At 44.0% G+C, this 19,620-nt stretch overlaps 1 protein-coding gene across 1 annotated transcript in view; it reads right to left on the bottom strand.

The window, feature by feature from the left end:
- Positions 1–19,620, bottom strand: part of Snx25 (sorting nexin 25) — a 116,447-nt gene that overhangs the window by 69,280 nt on the left and 27,547 nt on the right. The window contains exons 3-5 of the mRNA XM_015998690.3: positions 12,253–12,469; positions 1,915–2,087; positions 300–486 (exon numbers count right to left, since the gene is read on the bottom strand). Coding sequence (XP_015854176.3) covers positions 300–486; positions 1,915–2,087; positions 12,253–12,469 — 577 coding nt within the window. The remainder of the gene's footprint in view (positions 1–299; positions 487–1,914; positions 2,088–12,252; positions 12,470–19,620) is intronic.

Genomic DNA, 19,620 nt, shown 5'->3' with positions numbered 1-19,620 from the left:
ACTAAAGGAGAAAATTTATGGACTGCCTGATTTCCACTTCCCTGAAAAGCTTGTGTGTGTGAGCACACACAATCATCCCCACACCACACACACACACAGAGAAAGCTCTCATTCTCTGGCGCTCTCTCTCTCTCTCTCTCTCTCTCTCTCTCACACACACACACACACACACATACACACACACACACACACACACACACACACACACACAAAACACAATCACTCACACACAGACAGAGCTTAGCCAACAAGGGATAACCATCAGGGCCTTCACTGTGCTATAATTAAAAGCCAAGTACCTGAGCTGCTTTAAGAACTCCACATCAGAGTTGCTGTTGATCAGCTTGATGAACTCCTCGTAGGAAGGAGCGTATGTGTAGGCTCGCTTGTGGTGTTCATTCATCTGCTCTCTGTACTCCAGCTGGGCCAGGAGCATTTGGTTAATGTAATCCGGATTACTCAGCAATTCCACTACTGGCTTCAAGACTAGAGACAGAGGAGAAAGTGCCACTGAAATCTTTATTCTTCTTCAAGGAAACAGATTCCCTATCACGTAACTGAAATGGATGTGGGAAACATCTTCCACTAGCCAAACGGGGGAAATTATCCTAAGTTGAACATTTAAAAATGTGTATGTGTGTATACATGCATGTGCACACACAGGACTGCTCAGCCCTCTGTATAATTTAATGTATGGTATAATCTGTGCTCCTTTTAATAAGTGAGTGAGGAGAACAATGGAAAGAAGTCTTTTGGAACTCACACGGCTAAGAAAACTATCAAAACTAAGGACGCTGATTTTCCTCACTTTTTTGTAAAGTTCATTATGTCTGGACCGGTTTGGTCTACCAAAAGATGCTGTCAACACTCCCAACTATTCAAAGCAGATGTTGGGGAGGAAGTTATTTAAGTCGAAAACACCCTTACAAGCCCATCCTACTATGTTTAGAGTGTCCTTGTCTGTGGTTAGCATTTCAGCTGATGGGCAAAGATAAAGGAGATATTATTATTATTATTATTATTATTATTATTATTATTACTAGATAAAGGAAATATTCAACCACTGCATTTCTCTTACTTAAGATTCTTACTTAAGGAGCATTTGTCTTAAGTCAAGTTTTCTTCCATTTGCCTTCATCCACACCACTCACCTTGTAGTGAATGTATGTGTGCATACAGAGGTCAGAGGTCAGCATTTAGTGTCCTCTAAGCACTCTCCACCCAATGACTTGGTGAGACAAAGTCTCACTGAACCTGGAGCTCAGTTTTGGCTAGACTGGCCGGCCAGCGAGCCCCCAGGCTCCACCCACTGCCTCTGGGTTGTGCCCGGCACGGGGGCTGCAGAAGCGTGCTGCCACACCTGCTTTTACAGACTCCGGTCCTCACGCTCGAGCAGCAAGCGTTTTAACCACTGAGCCATCTCCGTGCCCCCCTTCCATTTTTTACTCTGGTTAAGTACTTAGCTGTATTATTAACTTTAAACGTTTCTTACTATGTTATAATATAGTAATTATTGTTTATTAAAAGTTCACCATTGAAACTTGCAGAAAAAGTACAAGTAAATGCTAATCAGAGTCGCTGTGCATGCTTTGTGGGGATCCCTTCCTTGAATGTATCCGTTGCTGGCCTGAACTAACACACTGCTCTAAATGAGTGCTTCCCATGCACAGATGAAGAGTGGCTCTCCTGTGTCAAATTAATAGCTATGGCAATATAGCATATAAACTTTTAAAGTTCATCATATATGGCCAAAGCCTTTATGTAATAATTAAACTTGAAATGTCTAAAATTCCTTACAACCCACATGCTCCAAAATATTTCAGATCTGCACAAATGTTATATGAAATATAATAACAGTGTATAGCACATTGGTTTGCACACATCACACTAGTGGTGTGAACTTCATAAATCTACCTTTTGTTGTGAGAATTTCTGCGAGCATTATACGTAAGCTGAGAGACTGGCTATCCTTCGAAGGGAGAAGACAAAACACCAGGACCCGAGAACACATTTGAAGGAAGCGAACTTCATCACGGGAGTTCTTCAAGCATGAGTGCAGCACAAAAGGCCTTGGCTGTTCTTCATGTCTGGAAGGATAAATAACCAAATAAATACATGGAAGGAACTTTCCAGAAACAATTCAATTATACATCATTAGGTAAAAAATATTCCAAATGAGCAACACATTGGCTTCAATAACTGCTGCCTCCTCAGAAATTCCAATAATCAATACTGTTCTGGAACATGGAGTACCTGGAGAGCATGTGGAGTAATGTGGATGGATGTCTGACATGGTCATCAGTTTCTGTAAACACAACACAACCCTGTCACCAGGAAGAGGGAACCTAAGTGAGGACTGGCCTGTGTCACACTGGCCTGTGGCCATGTCTCTGGGAGCATTCTCTTTTTTCTATTTTTAAAGTGATTTTTAATTTTATTTTACGTTGGTGGCTATTTTGCTTACATGTTTGTCTGTGTACCACGTGTGTGCCTGGTGCCATAGGAGGCCAGAAGAAAGTGTGTTCGGGGCAGGGCACACTGGAACTGGAGTTCCAGATGGTTATGAGCCTCCGTGGGCTGGGAATCCTGGGTCCTCTGCAAGAGCGACAGAGCTCTTAACCCCTAAGCCGCATCTCCAGCCCCTGAGAGCAACTTTTTAATGAGCAGGGGGTCCTGGGCTGTATAAGACAGCAAGCTGAGCAAGCCTGGAGAGCCAGCCAATAAGCGGGGTTCTTCCATGGTCTCTGCTTCAGTTTCTGCTTGGGGTCTCCCTTGAGCGCCTGGCCTGACTTTCCTCCGCAATGAACTATGTTCTGGAAGTGTAAGCTGAATAAAGCCACTTCTCCCCAGGCTGCTTTTGGTCAGTGCTTACACAGCAACAGAAAACAAAGCAGGGTATAAGGCCTCACTGTATCTTCAAGTGCAATCATAATGACTACCTAAGTGGTATCCGAGGTTACAGAAACCTCCAAATACTAGCAACAATTCAAACGAGCATGGGTATCTCTTTAACTAAACTACCTTCAAGTTTCCAGATGAATCTTACTCATTTGCTTTTTTATTTTCTGAAACAGGGTCTCACTATGTAGCCCTGGTTGGCCTAGAACTCACTATGTAGACCAGGCTGGCCTCAGAATCAGAGATCTACCTGCCTCTGCCCCGACTGCTGAGAGTAAAGGTGTGCTCCGCCATGGATGTGTGAGCAATCTGGCTTTAGCATCTGCCACCCCACTGATCGCTGGGACTGATCCAGATGAGCTCATCTGGATGGCTAGGTAGGTGTCCCCTTGCTCCCTGACCACTCCACGTGTGTCCTGCTTGAAGCTGTGCACATGGTTAATAAGAAGGACCTTCCCCAAACAGAGGAGAAGCTCCTGGGTCAGGGGTATACGAGAGCTGTGCTCTCCTGAAGAGCCGCCACACAAGCTCTCAGATGTATTAAATGTGATTTATAACTTCATCTTTTTTAAAAGATTTATTTTTGTATCATGTACATAGTGTTCGGCCTGCATATATGCCTGCACGACAGAAGAAGGCATCAGATCTCATTACAGATGGTTGTGAGCCACCATGTGGGTGCTGGGAATTGAACTCAGGACCTCTGGAAGAGCAGCCAGTGCACTTAACCTCTGAGCCATCTCTCCAGCCCCTACAGCTTCATCTTTTAAAAACAACCAATAAAGCATAAACCAGTATCATGAACCACCTTTCTTGATGAAGAAATTAGAGGACAGTGAGTCTGGATTATTTATTGGACAAAAGGGTCTGTCACTTAATGCTCCCAAACACGATGACGAATTACAACTGTAAGGCCCCTGGGTACTTTCTAGCCTGGGCCATGGATCCCCTGTCAGCACTAAGCCCATCCCCGGACCACTATTTGAAGGACCTGATTGAAGAGTGTAGAAAGAACATTCTAGATTTTTCTTTTCCATAGTATCTTGGAATGGTAATTTTTCTACTGTCTTCTATTACAGAGAAGTGGCAAAGCGTTGTGAAATAGATTTCTGTAGTCACGAGAGCAAATACCAGAGAGTACAGAAAACATATTAAGGACTACCCGGGAAATGAAACGTGAAGGCATACTGGTATCTTTATGATTCATGCCTCTCAAGAGTGCACTGTGACTTCTTACACAAGGGGCTGGGCTAACTGGAATATGCACACCAAAAAGAACAATTTCCTCCTTTGTCTGCTGTAACAGCCAGAAGAATTTTAGGTTAGTGTGCAAAGACGATTACATGAAAACATTTTAAGAATAAGACTTTACACATGCCCCCCTCTGCTATGTTTATTTTATTTTATTTTATTTATTTCGTTTAAGCAGGGTCTCATGTAGCCCAGGCGAGTCTTGAATTTGCTATGCATCATTAGGATAATACTCAAGCCCTGACCCTTCTGCCTTTACCACCCCAGCTCTGGGTTTATAAACATGCATTAGTGTGCCATTTATAGGCTGTTTTTCAACAGATGTAGGCTTCAGCGCCCTAGATAAACGTTCCACATTCTGGTCTCCATGTTGACTTTTTAAAAGGTCCCTGAAGGAGAGCATGATGGTGCATGCATATAAAATCAGTACTCGGGAGGTAGCGGCAGGAGGAGAAGGAGATCCGGTACAGTTCAGGATGTAAGATTCTACCTTTAAAAGCACAAAACAGCCAACCGACAAAAGATGGCGCCGGGCCTAGAGCCGTGAGTTCAAGAACTGCAAGAGCCACAGAATGAGGTCAATGCTGGCCTTCATAACTTATTAAGACCCTGTTCCAAAAAAAGTTTTTAAAAAGGGCGGGGGGGGGGGGGGTGGCCTGGGGCTGTAGCTCAGCAGTAGAGCATTTAACTAGTATGCTTTTGGCCTGGGTTGAGGCTCAGCGTCTCCCCTCCAAGCACCTTCATTTACTTTAAACTACAGCTGTGCGGTCACTGGAGCTGCTATTTTAACACAGTGAACACTGAGATGCTACTCCTTGGCCATCCCACACCCTTCTACAGTAATGTAGACACAGTTGGTTAGTGCCTATTGGGGGAGCTTGGCCGAGAGAAATCTGCTGTTACAAGACAAGCTTCTCTAGATAATGCTGAGCTTATGCATCAGCTGGGAGCTGCGTGGTCATGAGAATGTCACAAATTTCTCCATTTCCTAAGAGCTGGGTTAGGAGAAAACTAGGAGAGCCAAAGGCCAGGGAGGGCTGGTCCAATAAGCTTGCTGTCTGGAAAACTGCCCACCTGAACCTCGGGCATCTCTGCAAATTCTGAGCAGTCCATTTCCGTGATGCCAGGCGGGCATCAGTACTGTCTGAGAGCCGAGAAAGGCTAAAGAGCAGATGGCTACTGTGGGTGAGGAGAAAGCATCCACCCAGCTGCAGGTGCGCTGTGACGAGTCTGCTGTGTCCTGCCGCTGCCGGCCTGGATCAACCTTCTGCTTGCTGAAGTGCCTACCTGTCACCTCCAGTTCCTGCCCCATGAGTAGGCAACAGTCGGTGATGTTTATGTTTCATGGGTACAGTGTGATTTAGCCTCCCACCTGTACCAGGAGGTGGATCTCATCGCCACCATTGTAGTGGAGAAAAAGAAGATCTGAATAATAGCAGATGAATAGTGACAGAAGTGATAAATGGTGGAAACAGGCCGTTACATCTGTCTCACTCTCAAGTGTGTGCTGTGCTACACTATAATCAGAGAGTGCAATGAACAGGGGGAAACACGTCAGGAAGAAAGAAAGGAAATATGTGATGAAAAAAGGCATGTTTTCCTCAAACAACATGCCCGTGCCCGATGGGTACACAAAGTGTAGATTTTAAGGAGACTATGAATTTAAAAGCGCTACTGAATTAACAGTAGAAAGGCAGTCAGTTTTCGATGTTCTGAGCCACGCTGAGACGAGACAGATGGGATAAGGGAAGAGGAAGCAGAACAAGCCTTAAATGTGATCTGGACTGGTTCACAGCAGCAGAGCGACAGCTGGAAATAAGCGCCGGCTGACCGGAAGTCTGCCTGACAACCACCTACCAGGCAGGCCGAGGATGCGCTGCTTTATTACTGCCATGTATTATTCTCCTGACAGTCACCAACTCAAGGGGGTGCTCTCCTGGACGCTGCCCACAGCGTTGTGCAGCCCATGAGCTCTGTCCACCAGGGAGGTTTACAGACAAGAATGCTGCCACCCAGGGCTGCCAGATAGGCATGTGACCATCAAACCCACACTCACTGGAGGCAGGCCTGACTGTGTGCTGTGCACAGTGCTACATCAGTAACAGATGTTCTCCAGAATGAGTCACCTATGCCAAAAATACTCGTGAGTAACTGGCATTCTTTCAAGTATCTGTAACTAAAGAGAACAGCAGTCGAGATTTTTCTTTCTTTGCTTCCTCTGCATTTTTATCATCAATTAGAGTAACAAGGAATAGAAAACTAGGGGCTGTGGCTTGCTTGGTTCAGTATTACCCAGGCTGCACCAGGCTGGGGCTCACAGCCGGGGGGTTGGCACACACCTGTAACTCAGGAGGCCGAGGCAGGAGATCAGAAGTTCTGCTACATAGTGAGTTGGAGGCCAGCCTAGCACACAGGAGAAAAATAAACAACAAAATGAAATAAAGAACCCCAGCAGCCTGAGGAGTCAGCACTTCTAACATGGAATCAATTCTCTCTGTCATTCTGCTGTTTTACTTATAACAATATTTACATCACCTTCTAAAGCAACACTTTCAGAAGCTGGTAGACAACTCAGTGAAAAACATACTCTCATGTTGAAATTAGATTTCAGCTGGGTGGTGCTGGTGCACACCTTTAATCCCAGCACTCCAGAGGCAGAGACAGGTGGATCTCTGTAAGTTCGAAGCCAGCCTGATCTACAGAGTTCCAGGCCAGCCAAGGTTGCAGAGAGACCCTGTCTTGAAAACAAACAAACAAATAAAAACATGCCGGGCAGTGGTGACTCATGCCTTTAATCCCAGCACTCGGGAGGCAGAGGCAGAGGATCTCTGTGAGAGGCAAAGGATCTCTGTGAGTTCGAGGCCAGCCTGGTCTCCAAAGCAAGTTCCAGGAAAGGTGCAAAGCTACACAGAGAAACCCTGTCTCGAAAAACCCAAAAAAATTAAAAACACTAGATTTCTCTAATCACTTGTCCTTTTTCTCTTAAATCTATTATTCTTCTCACTGAAATAAACACTTAAAACACTGTCCTCTAATGAGTGTAACTAAAGTACTTTAAAACAAGCTTCCCTGAATTCAAATGTCTTTGACAACCATTAGCTGGGCAGAACCATGAACTACTTTAGCTGTGAGAACCACAGCAAACTACATAAGAATAAATGTTAGTGCAAAGCGCTAACAAGACTCTGAAAGGAGGTGTCAGCTAGAGACCAGAGGGAGGGGACCTCTTTGTTTCCCTTTCTAATTCACACACACTGTCTACCAGAAGTTACTTTCACAACACACAGGAAGAGTGCAGTGAGAGACTCCCACTTGTTCCCAAGACCCTTAGGGGATCTGTGAGGCCAAAGCTATATTCACTGTCATTTTACTATCACATAAAATGTCACTTTTTTCCTCTCCCACTCCCAAGTGTATCAGGATTGTCCAAAGAGAACGTAATGTGAGCTTCTACTTTAAAGGCTTCTTGGTTTAAATAAGTGCTATTGTAAATATTGATGAATATAATGGACACAGTAAGTAGAGCTGGTGAATATTTAACAATTGGTTGTCCTTAGGACAAAATTCTGCCTGAAAGTATTTCTCCACTCCACAGTGTAAATGGCCGATTTCAAGCCATCAATATGACTTCCCTGAGCTCAGGGCTGGGAGGGGCTATGCAACCAGCTGTCACCGCTGGCACAGGTCGCCTATGGCGCATCATGTGAACTACTGAACAACAGCACTTTCAAGTTCGGTAGCATTTAAGATTGTAGGGCTATTCTCAGATAAACAATTCTGGGGTCACTGTCCTATGGGTAACATTTTCAGACCACAGGCTGTGCCCAAGTAATAAGACAATAAAACCGAGTTAGTCTCAACTGACATTTAAATGAAACGTTAAAGGAAAAACCACCAGCTCTCACAGGTAATAATGGCACCATTCTATGAAAGTGGGTCACAACTGAATGGACTCCTCACTAGGCATCACAGTTGGAGCAGCTTGTAAACACCAGGGCAGCAATCGGAAAGGCAGTGGGAACGTAATGGCTCTGGATTCGGGCCTCCTCAGCCTGAGGCTGGCAGACCCGGGAGAGAAGGCAGTTCACAGGAAGAAACTGTGTAAGGGAGAATGGAGGTCCACAGCCAGGGCGGCATCACAAGCCAGAGCAGGGGCTGTCACGTGATAAACTCACAGCGCCGGGATTCCCAGAGGAGAATGTGAACTACCTGATGCTAATGAGGAAGCCAGTGCTGCTTCCTGAAAGTGAGCATGCGAGTCTTAACCGGACACCATCCCAGGACTACGCCGCACAACCGCGCATCCCAACAGGCAGAACTACTTACTCTGTAGGACCACACTCAATGCGGAGTTACATGTGCTGTAATTCATCATCCTTGCACTTACTCGGGAGTCTAACACAGATTTACGATTCGACCAACAAGCCTAGACAAATACTTTGTTCTTAGCACAGAAAATAACCTGCTGAAGTCTTCCGAAACCAAGTTCACACCAAATGTGCACACACAGATCTTTCTGGCACAACAATACAGGGGCTTAACAAACCTCCGTATGAGGTATTTTCAGATGAAACCAGTTCTCTGATTAGAGCCCACAAGTACTCACACTTAGTTCCCCTAACAATCGGTTTGTTTCATGACATCACTGGCTACCAGAGGGACACAAAGCAAAACACACTGAGATCCACCTCAGGCTAGTCACAAGGGCAGTCACTAGGAAAAGCAGGAACAGCAAATGCTAGCTAGCAGGGGCACGCACAGGCGGAAATACCAGTGCAGTGCTGGGAACGCAAACTAGTCTAGTCTCTAAGAACTCTTTTTGTTTTGTTTTGTTTTGTTTGGGGGGTGTTCCTCAAAAAACAAAAATCAGGGCCCAGGAGATGGCTCAGCAAGTAGAAGTGTTTCCACACAAGACCCAAGTTCAACCCCAGAAGCCATGTGAGAAGCCAGATAAACGGCGGTATGCGGCTGCCGTCCCAGCCTCCTCTATGGCAATTTGGGAGGTGGAGACAGAATCATCTGGAACTCCTATGCACACGACAGCAGGACAAACAAGAGACCCTGCCTCAAAAACACGGCGAGAACAAAGAGCCAACTCTGGAAAAGGTGTCCTCTGACCTCCACATGTGCTAAAGCACATGTGCGTACACACACACACACACACACACACACCCTTTAAAAAAAAAAAAAGAAACCTAAAATTGTATCTCCCATAGGACCCAAGCATTGACCAAGCATACATCATTCCTAGCTACACCCAGATGACTACAAGTCAACATAGAGCAAATACTTGCACATCACCGCTTACTGCAGCGCGATTGAAAATGACTAAGTTGCTCCTCCATGCTCACTGCAGCTCAAGTCACAATTGCTAAGAAACATAATCAACCAAGATGTCAATCAGCTAACGAATGGACAAGGAAAATGTGGTACATTTTCACAACTGAATGTTACTCAGCTGTGAAAATAAATGAAATCTGAGGGTAAACGGATAGAATCGGGAAACATGATATCAAGCGAGGTCACTCTGGCCCAGAACAGCAGTGCTGTATGATCTCTCTCATATGTGGATCATATGAATCGTTTGTTTTGTTATGTTTAATCTAGAGTACGCGTGGAAGCCAGGAAACTAGAAATGGGCCACTGCGGGTGGCCATCTTGAGGGAGGGGACTACTATAATCCAGGTCAATCAAGAGTGGAGAAGGGGCACTGGGTGGGGGGTCTCAAACCCGGAAACAGGTGGGGAGTGGGGAAAGGAGGGATTGGAGGGTGGCTCAACAAACATGGAGGGTACGTGAGAAAGCTACTTAGAAACCTATGATTTTCCAACCCAAGGAAAAATTCAACTGAGGAGAGGCTAGAACACGGGCAGTATGAAAATGGTTGGGGGTGGGTGGGGGTAGACTCAGGGTTAAAGGCTTAAGTAGAGATAGGGAGTCTAGGGAGAGGAGAGGGGAGCGGGGAGATCAGACAAAACTAAGGCTATGTGAAGAAACCTTATAGAAATCTACTAGTTTCTAAGTGGATTGGGGATAAATATATAATATATATATTATGTATCTACCATGTGTAGATGACAGGACACTGCTGCTGAAGACAACACTCACTTTGGAAGCAGGACATGGACAAATCAACTGGACCTGACTAGGCAATGCACCCTGGTGACTAGCCTTCATGGTGTTGGGAGGTGCTGTGCAGGATGCGGGGGAAGACAAGACATCAATGGTTGCATCCAGCCCTGGGCCCTGCCTGCTACAGCAAGATGTGCCCCTCTGTGATAGTGAAATGATGCTAAGGGCACAACTAACTGCTGTCTGACTGGCTGGCAGGGCTGCTCCACAGGAAGCCTGCTCTACCTGCTACTGTACACTTGGTCAAAAGCCCATGGCTAGGGAAGTCATAGGCCATGGGGGAACCTACAGCTGTTGTTTTGCTGAAGGGCCATGCAGCTAAACCACCTTCTAAATATTTGTTTACACCCACAGGTTTGTGTGTGCAGCTCTTAATTTCGGTCAGTAGCTTCTCCCTGCAGTGAGTAGCGGTTAATGCAGACTCACTGCTGGTCAAAATGCTGAGTATAAATAACTGAGTGCCCAGCTCTGTCTGGGCCATCTGTACCAAGCTCCCTCCATCCAAGGCTCGGGGAACTTCATGGAAGGAGGGCTGGGTAACAGCCAGTGGGGGGGGGGGGGCTACAAAATGCTTCTGGCGGTGACTGACAGAACCACTGCACTCACCAATCATAGCAGCTGTGGTTCCCTGCGCTGGGTCAAGCCAGTGAAACTCCAGAACTGACTGGGGGTGGGGGCCTTATCCTAGCTGACTGCTGCTGAAGGAGAGAGGGAAAGCCGCCCGCCTGTGGGGACATGGCTGCTGGCAGGCTGCCCGAGCCCCAGTGGATGGCCACACACCCGTGCATATGGGCAGCACTAACTGCACTCAAGACATGAAAGTAAAAGAGGACATCAAGTTGGGAGAGAAATGGGGTGGGGGACATGGGGGTGAGGGGTTGGAAGAAGGCAGTGGTAGATGGAGACGGCCAACAGACGTTTTATGAATGTATGGGAACTTTTAAAGGTTTAAAAAAATATGCGATTTTTAAAACGTTAAACTAGATAAGCTCTAGATCCAATCTAGAGGTCAAATAACAGGGCAATGGGTAAAGCTGTGGTATATAGAAACCATGTGAACTTTTCAGTCACAAAGAATGAAAGTCGGGTGGCGGCGCTCGCCTTTAATCCTAGTACTCGGGAGGCAGAGGCAGGCAGATCTGTGAGTTCAAGGCCAGTCTAGGCTACAGAGTGAGTTCCAGGAAAGGCTCCAAAGCCACACAGAGAAACCCTGTCTCCAAAAAAAAAAAAAAAAGAATGAAGTTATGTTGTCAGGAGGAAGATGGATGTAGCTGGAGAATCAGATTCAATGAATTAAGTCAGTCACAGGAAGACAAATATCACATCTTTCATTTGTGGTTTCTAGATCTTATCTAAGTACACAGAATCCTGTATGAATATACAGCATGAATGAAGAACTGAAACTCTAGGGGGACAAAGGGGACTCATGGGTAGGGAAGTGACAGAGAGGAGGGTAAGGAGGTATGGGGGAAATTCGTTCAAAAGGCATTGCATTCTTGTATGAAAAGGTTAGGTGTAGGCCAGTATCAAATATGCACAATAGGGAAAAAAGGAAAACAAAAATCAGTTTTCAGGCAATCTTGATACAATTGAACTTTTATCACAGAAACATAAAAAGAAATACAAGCTACATTTTTTCTCAAATTTGTAAGCTCACTATATCACACTATAAACCAGTGTATTTAGTCCATCTCTAGGTCCCCACAATATTGTAAGTTCATTCTGGTGCTTGCTAGCCCATCATCAGTGTACTGTGTGAATTACTCACAAAACCCACCTTAGGTATCGCTAACGTGATTTTCTATTACCAAGAAATCTACTCTGTGGGTGCCCTGTGACTATTTCCCTTCAAAAGGTCTGCGTTCCAAGTCAAGCCAGAAGACTCTTCTTAGGTACTGCCTTGTTCACCCACTCAACAGGAGGGACGTCTCCATGAGGAAGGGGAGGGCTTTGCTGGAGTTACACCCTTACCTGGCATTAGCAGCTTTCAGGTCACAGAAGTGAGTGAGCACAGCCTTTACAACATCATTACAGACAACTTTAACTACATCCACGTGATTCAGTCTGTGGCGAATCTGCTTGACAATTTCCCAGAAGTCTTCCAAGAGCAGATGGTAGAGCTGCCCATCATCTCTGCTGAGGTTCCCGTACCAGGAGAGAATATAGTCTCTGTAACTGTAGTCGAACACTGTGAGAGGGAAGCACAGCTGGGTCAAAGCCGCAAACATCAGGGCAGTTCATTTTATTTTATTTTATTTTATTTTACTTGATTTATTTATTTATTTATTTATTTATTATTTATTTATTTATTTATTTATTTTTGGTTTTTCAAGACAGGGTTTCTCTGTGTAGCTTTGTGCCTTTCCAGGAACTCACTTGGTAGCCCAGGCTGACCTCAAACTCACAGAGATCCGCCTGCCTCTGCCTCGGCAGTTCATTTTAGAATATAATGAGAGCAGAAACCAGAACAAGACAAAGGAAATCTTTTAAAAAATCCTCATCTAACCGGAATGCTGGGTCTTAGATTGGCGTAATACTTGATCTTGATGCCAATCTGCTTACATATGACACAGCAAATATCTTATCATCGCTTGGGTCAAGGCCATGGCTTCTCCAGGAAGACCCCAAAGCTCACCCGAGTAAAGAAAAGGCACTCCTGTCACGGGTACTCCACCCTAAGATACCCTCTGCTCCACAAGTAGATGTGGAAGCTGCTCTGCTCCACTTACCCATAGTCTTTAGGGTTCCCTCCGTTAGTGCTTAAGCCATGGTACAGGACCATGATTCTTTACGTTCAGAATATTTTCAGTATTCTGTCTCCTAATAAAACCCCAAGTAATACAAGAACAGTCCCCCCATGCCAGCCTCATATAGGTCAGCAGGTGCAGCCAGTCACTGTCACTGGACGATTTCCAATCTCTCTAGTCCTAGGCTAGTGCCATCTAATAGAAACATGAAAATCTGCACATGTGTTTTTACATTTTCTGTTAGCCATATTAATAGAATAGAAAGAAATAGGTAAAATGAATAATATATTTCATTTCATATAATATACTTATATATTAAGTAGTCAACATTTAAAATGAAATATTTTCATTATTTTTATTCAAACTAAGCTTTGAAATCTGGTACACATTTTAGTTACAGCAATCACAAATGAACTATTCAACCCACGATAGACGGTTCAGCTCTATTTCATATAGAAAAACTGTCGAGTTAATGTGATTATTCAAGAAAGGAGGCCTCCTGAACAATAAACTGATATCTGGTGTAGGTGATGACCTCTCCAAGTGCCACAGGGGGGAAAAAACTTAGCCACATAAAACTGCTCCAGCTCAAAGACACCACGCTTAATGGTATTTTTGACATCACTTCTTATTTCTCAAAGCTTTTCTTTTTATTTTTATATTCCAAACACTACTCATAGCCTGGTAGGGTGCTGCACACCTTTACTCCTAGCCCTTGAGAGGCAGAACCAGATAGATCTCTGAGAGTTAGAGGCTAGCCTGGTCTACAATGCAAGTTCCAGGCCAGTGAGGACTATATAGTGAGACCCTGTCTCATCAGACAGACAAGACACACAAAGACAGACAAACACACAGACAAATAAAAACCCACATATGAAACATCAAGAATTTTGTTATCATTTACATACACCAAAGTTTAGGTAAATTCTCAAGGTGATTCCAATGGCTTCAGCTGTTATCTTCTAGCTGAGAACAATTACCCCCCAAAGACAGAGAGACAGACAGACAGAAAGAAAAGATCTCACTGCATCTTTAACCATTCATTAAACAGTATTTTTTAGACTCTGGCATGCAAGCTGGAATCAACAGCCATATCAGTAACACAATCAAGCATGGAAGAAATGCTATCCAACAGGTAAGCTCGTGAGGTTCTCGGCCATTTTCATGTTAACGTCCGATGGCTTTTGTTCCCTCGCTTTTGTAGAGCAGCTGTACCTCATCCGAACTGGATACGTCCATTAAGAAAGCAGAGACAACTCCCATTTACTTGCCACAAACAAACCAAACGTGGCGCCTACACAGAACCGGAGCATCTTGTTGGGAAGCTGAGGTTACAGGAGTAAAATAAGTTTCTGAAGGAGGTGGCACCGCACCTTCTGTCCTACTGCACACTGTGTCCCCCCGACACACGTACACGCAGAAGACAAGCTAGCGGAGCAACAGACAGGAGAAACCTGGCACAGTGTCCTCATCTGCTGGCTGGCTCCTTAAAACCACAGTCGTGTGGGGAGATAGGCACGGGCACGCTTGTAAACTCCATCTAGACAGCACAACAGGACACAGCACGACATCCTAGCAAAGAGGTCCGCTCAACTCAACACGAAGAGGAACTCAGTAACAACTGCCCAACAGGCAGTCACGCCAGAGGGTAGCCTTCCCATTAGCAACTCTTGAATAAGTACGACAAACACCTAAGTGACCTCCAAAGGACCTGCAAGGCCAAGTAATGAGGGCAGGATGAGAGTCCTTTGCCAAAAACACTGCTTGTTTAGTCCCTTGCTCTTTTTAACTAAACCAAGTTTTCATGCCACAGAAGTTTAAACTAATAAATCTGCAGCCTAAGCGTATGCAAAATGGAAGCATGTTTCCTTTTCACTGAAATTCAATTTCTGGGTCAGGAAGTGGCTGGGTGGCTGAAAGTGCTCACCATGCAAGACTGACAGCCTGAGTCTGATGCCTGGAAACCAAGGACCCAGCACAGTGCTGTGATGCACATCTGTAATCCCGACACTTTTACACCAAAACCAAAGGAGGAGACAGAAAACTTAGTCAGAAGCTCATCAATCAAGCCAACTAACCCTGCACCCAAAGTAAGAAACAACGAGGCAGAAGGAGAGAAGACACTCTCAGGAGTCATCCTCCGGCCTCCCTATCTGTGCTATGACAGATGTCCCCCAACATAAGCACACAAATATTTAAAAATTAATTTCAATTATAGCCTAGAGTTAAGTACAATTTTAAGACTTAATAACTTTCCATTCAGATCTGCTCGGTGTGCTGTCCTAGCGCTGCTCTATTGCTGTGAAGAGACAACATGACCGTGACAACTCTCCTAAGAGAAAACGTTTCATTGGGGGCTGGCCATTTCTGAGGGTTTAGCCCGTTATCATCATGGCGGGGAATGTGGTGGTATGCTTGGCACTGGGGCAGTAGCTAAGAGCTACAACCTCATCCACAGGCCGAGGGAGAGAGACTCTAGGCTTGGCATGAGCTTTATTTCCGCCAACAAAGCCACATCTCCTAATCCTTCTAATCCTTTCAAATAGTGCCACTACCTAGTGACTAAGCATTCAAATATATGAGCCTAAGGGGGTTCAAACTACCACATGACATGAAAGGTGTATCACCTATGTTATGTCCTGTTATATTTCTCACCTACATTGCATATGCTATTTAGTACAACTCTAAAATACTCCTGTGGTGATACAATTTGGTTAGGAATTTATAAAAATCAATATTGGTAGAAATTTTTATTCAGCCATAAAATTGTTTTTTTTTAACCATAGGTAGTTCTTCCATTAATAGTTAATCAGTATGCTTAAGGTAAGCATCACAGCTACATTTGTGACATGAATATATAAACCAAAAATAAAAGCCATACTTCTACATATATATAGCGTAGCTATACAGACCCACACAAACACAAAAGTGAACAAAAATTTGTGTTATGTGTCTGTATATGTGTGTGTGAAGGGCAGAGGTCAACATCAAGTGTCTTCCTTACTTGCTCTCCACTTTACTTTTTAAGACAGGGTACATTACTGAACCTGGGGCTTACTGATTCAGCTAGACTGATGGGCCTAGGAGCTCCAGGGATCCACCTGTCTCTTCTCCCTCAACACAGGGATTAGAGATGCATGCCACTGAGTCTAAATTTTATCTGGATGCTAGATCCTTAGGCCTGCATGGTGAGCACTTTACCAACTGAGTGGTTTCTCAGCCCACTGAGAAAAACAATTTTAAAGCTGACTCAGAGATTCCAGAACATGAATTCCCCCCTGTGAAGTAGGCCTCCAATCCAATCAGAGAGCAGTTGGTGGCCTCAGTAACAACTATGCCTCTCTGTCACCAGCGGCACATCTTACCCACAGGTTGGTCAACCGCGTCAGCTAACTTCTAGCACATGTAGTATAAATTCTTGTTGTTCATCTAACACCTAACTACATTGTTTTTCACTACTTTTTTATTCTTGACATTCCATATGTAAGGAATTCAGACAATTCCTCATCCACAGTGAGCTACAAAACATTCTTTAGCAACAAACATGTTTATATGCAAACCACATACATATTTCTACTTTACTGAACTCTTTGATCACATCATTTTAAATTATATATTCCAAAAGCAATAAAGTAAATATAAAAAGATAAAATGGTACAATATTATCTAGCTAAAATTAACTTCAGGAGCCAGGCGGTGGTGGTGCACGCCTTTAATCCCAGCACTTGGGAGGCAGAGGCAGACGGATCTCTGTGAGTTCGAGGCCAGCTGGTCTACAAAGTAAGTTCCACGGCAGCCAGGACAGTTACACAGAGAAACCTTGTCTTGAAAAACAAAACAACAAAAACAAAAACAAAAAAATTAACTTCAGGGGATAATTTTTTTTAAGTATTTTCTAAGTTCCCATCAACTAATCTTAAATTACTATAGCCCTAACAATTTGTCGTTTAAGTCTTGAACACACAGATTCTCACTTTTATCAACACTAAGTCTGATATCACTCACTGTAGTTTAATTAAATATGCTAGTGTTATGGTTTAGAACTATAAAATATACTCCAAAGATATAAACTACATTCACTGTGGGGTTTTTTAAATGCTTGTATAATCTCTTAGCTTTCTCAACACACATTTCTAGATTCACTTTCAGTAGACACATTTTTAGGAAGTAATTCGAGTTTGGGCTTGTTTGTTACGGTTGTTATCAACTACTGCCAAATGTGTAAACTGCACTCCAAAATCTATTGTTAGTTATAGCAGCCAACAGCTCTCGTTTGGTAGAGGATATGATGTTCAGTTTCCCTGAAAACCATCTTATGTAAAAACAAAAGACTTTCATGCCTTAAGAGCTTGGTTAACAATGCTGTCTAACAGACACAGGAGATGAGTTAAGAAAGAGAAAATACAAAACAGTCAACCTTGTGTAGCATAGAGAATACTACCAATAGGGAGAAGGCTGGATAGAGTTGGTGCACATGCATAAACTGAACTATCACAACAAATTTCCTCAATATGTGTAAGTGATACATTAATAACAATGATTTTAAAAACAAAGCAAGCCATCAAAGGTGCTTTAAAAATATACCAAATAATAATGACCAAAGCTCTTATCCAAAAGCTTTCTATGACACTTTCCTGTCAAAAGAAATCACTGCGCAGAAATTAACTTAAGGGCAATATGTCATTTGTTTCTGTCAAATAGGCCTCAGTGTTTTCCTAAACCCCCTCCACACAAACTCTTCTGAAGCAAACTGGCCCATCCAAGAGAAAAAAAAGTCACATTCAACTGCAAGGAAATTTTTATGTCTTCCAAAATTCAAAAGGCACAAGATTTTCGGTATTCACAATGACCCCAAATATAAGCAATTCAAGTGTCCATCAGTGGATAAACAAATAAAATGTAGCACATAAATACAATGAAATACTAATCATCTTTCAAAAGGAAACAGTTAAGACAGTTTATAGAATTAAAGATTTTGTTTGTTTGTTTTTTCCTTTGGTTTTTCAGTACTGGGTTTCTCTATATAATAGCTCTGGCTGTCCTGGATCTTGCTCTGTAGACCAGGCTGGCCTCCAACCCTTAGAGATCTACCTGCCTCTGCCTCTCCAGTGCTGGGATTAAAGGCATGAGCCACCATACCCAGGGAATTAAGAGAATTTTAGCATTTGTAATGCTTTATTTATTTTTATTTTATATGTATGAGTTTTGCATGTATGCATCTGTACCACATGCATGTCTGGTGCCCAAGGAGGCCAGAAGGGAGTATAAGATCCTCTGGAACTAGTCACACAGATGGCTGTAAGCCACTCTGTGTGTTGGAAACCAAACCCAGGTCCTCTAGGAGGGCAGCGAGTGCTCTTATCCACCGAGATACCACCTATAGCAACTACAGGGATGACTGAATAACTTTACCAGACTAACTAACCTTCCTACACAAAACAACTAGGAATTCAGAGGTGGGGGTAGGGGGATGTTTAAGGTTGTGAAGAAAAATCAAAAGTTGGTGCAGGAGCTGGGGAGATGGCTCAGTATTGAAGAGTCCTTACAGAGAGCCCAGGTTCAGCTCCCAGCACCCACACCAAGTGGCTCAGCACAGCTGTAACTCCAGTCCCAGGAGCTCCAATGCCCTCTTCTGGTCTCCAGGGGCACATGCGGTACACATACATACATGCGGGCCTTCACACACGAGCACATAAAATCAAAATAAATATATTCCAATTGGTGCAGGGCCATCAAGATGGTTCAGTGATTAAAAGCATTTACTGTGCAAGTCAGACAACCTGAATTCAATCTCCGGGGGCCATGGTGGAAAGAAATAACTGACTCCTAAAACATGTCCTCTGACCTCCATCCACATGCACGGCATGGGACATGTGCATCTGCACTTATATCTAAGATGTGGTGATGGTTGTTTGTGCTCTCACAAATAAAGCCTGCCTGGAGATCAGAGTGTGGAGCTAGCCACTGGAGGCCAGGCAGTGGTGGCACACACCTTTAATCCCAGCACTTGGGAAGAGGAAACAGGAAGTGATATGGCTGGACGGAGACTGAAATGATAAGCCAGGGTGGAGATAGCTCCGCCCTTTCAGGCTGAGGATTCGGTAGAGGTAAGAAGTCTCTCTAGTGGCTGGTTCCTTTACTGATCTTTCAGCATGAAGAAATAGACACCCTTCCAGCAACATATGAAAACAAACATTTAATATATATTAGCCAACAGGAGTATTCTGAACTTTATGATTGCTTCATTGTGCATTTTCCTAATGAAAAGATCATATAGTATGTGTGTCTGGGGGAACAGGGGTGCAAATATAGGTATATAAACATATACTCCTTTGTTACCAATGGTTCTCCACCTATGGGCAGCATTTCAGTCAATATTTAGACAGCTGCCCACTCCTACTCACAGGAATATAACCACAGGGTACTCTGCACTTGTTCCTCAGCCCTCTTCTTACGGCATTTGCATGTTCTCTGCTCTTTTGTGAGGCTATCACTTAATCTGCTAAAACTGATGTGTCCACACGTGCATCGAGTCCACTCGCCCCAACACACCTTCTCCAGGTAGTATCTAGAATGAAATGTTTCCTGAAAC

This window comes from Peromyscus maniculatus, chromosome 17 (assembly GCF_049852395.1).
Source record: "Peromyscus maniculatus bairdii isolate BWxNUB_F1_BW_parent chromosome 17, HU_Pman_BW_mat_3.1, whole genome shotgun sequence".
In the NCBI taxonomy this organism is placed as follows: domain Eukaryota; kingdom Metazoa; phylum Chordata; class Mammalia; order Rodentia; family Cricetidae; genus Peromyscus; species Peromyscus maniculatus.
The sequence above is the reverse complement of the archived record's forward strand: the minus strand, read 5'-3'. Positions and strand labels throughout refer to the sequence as shown.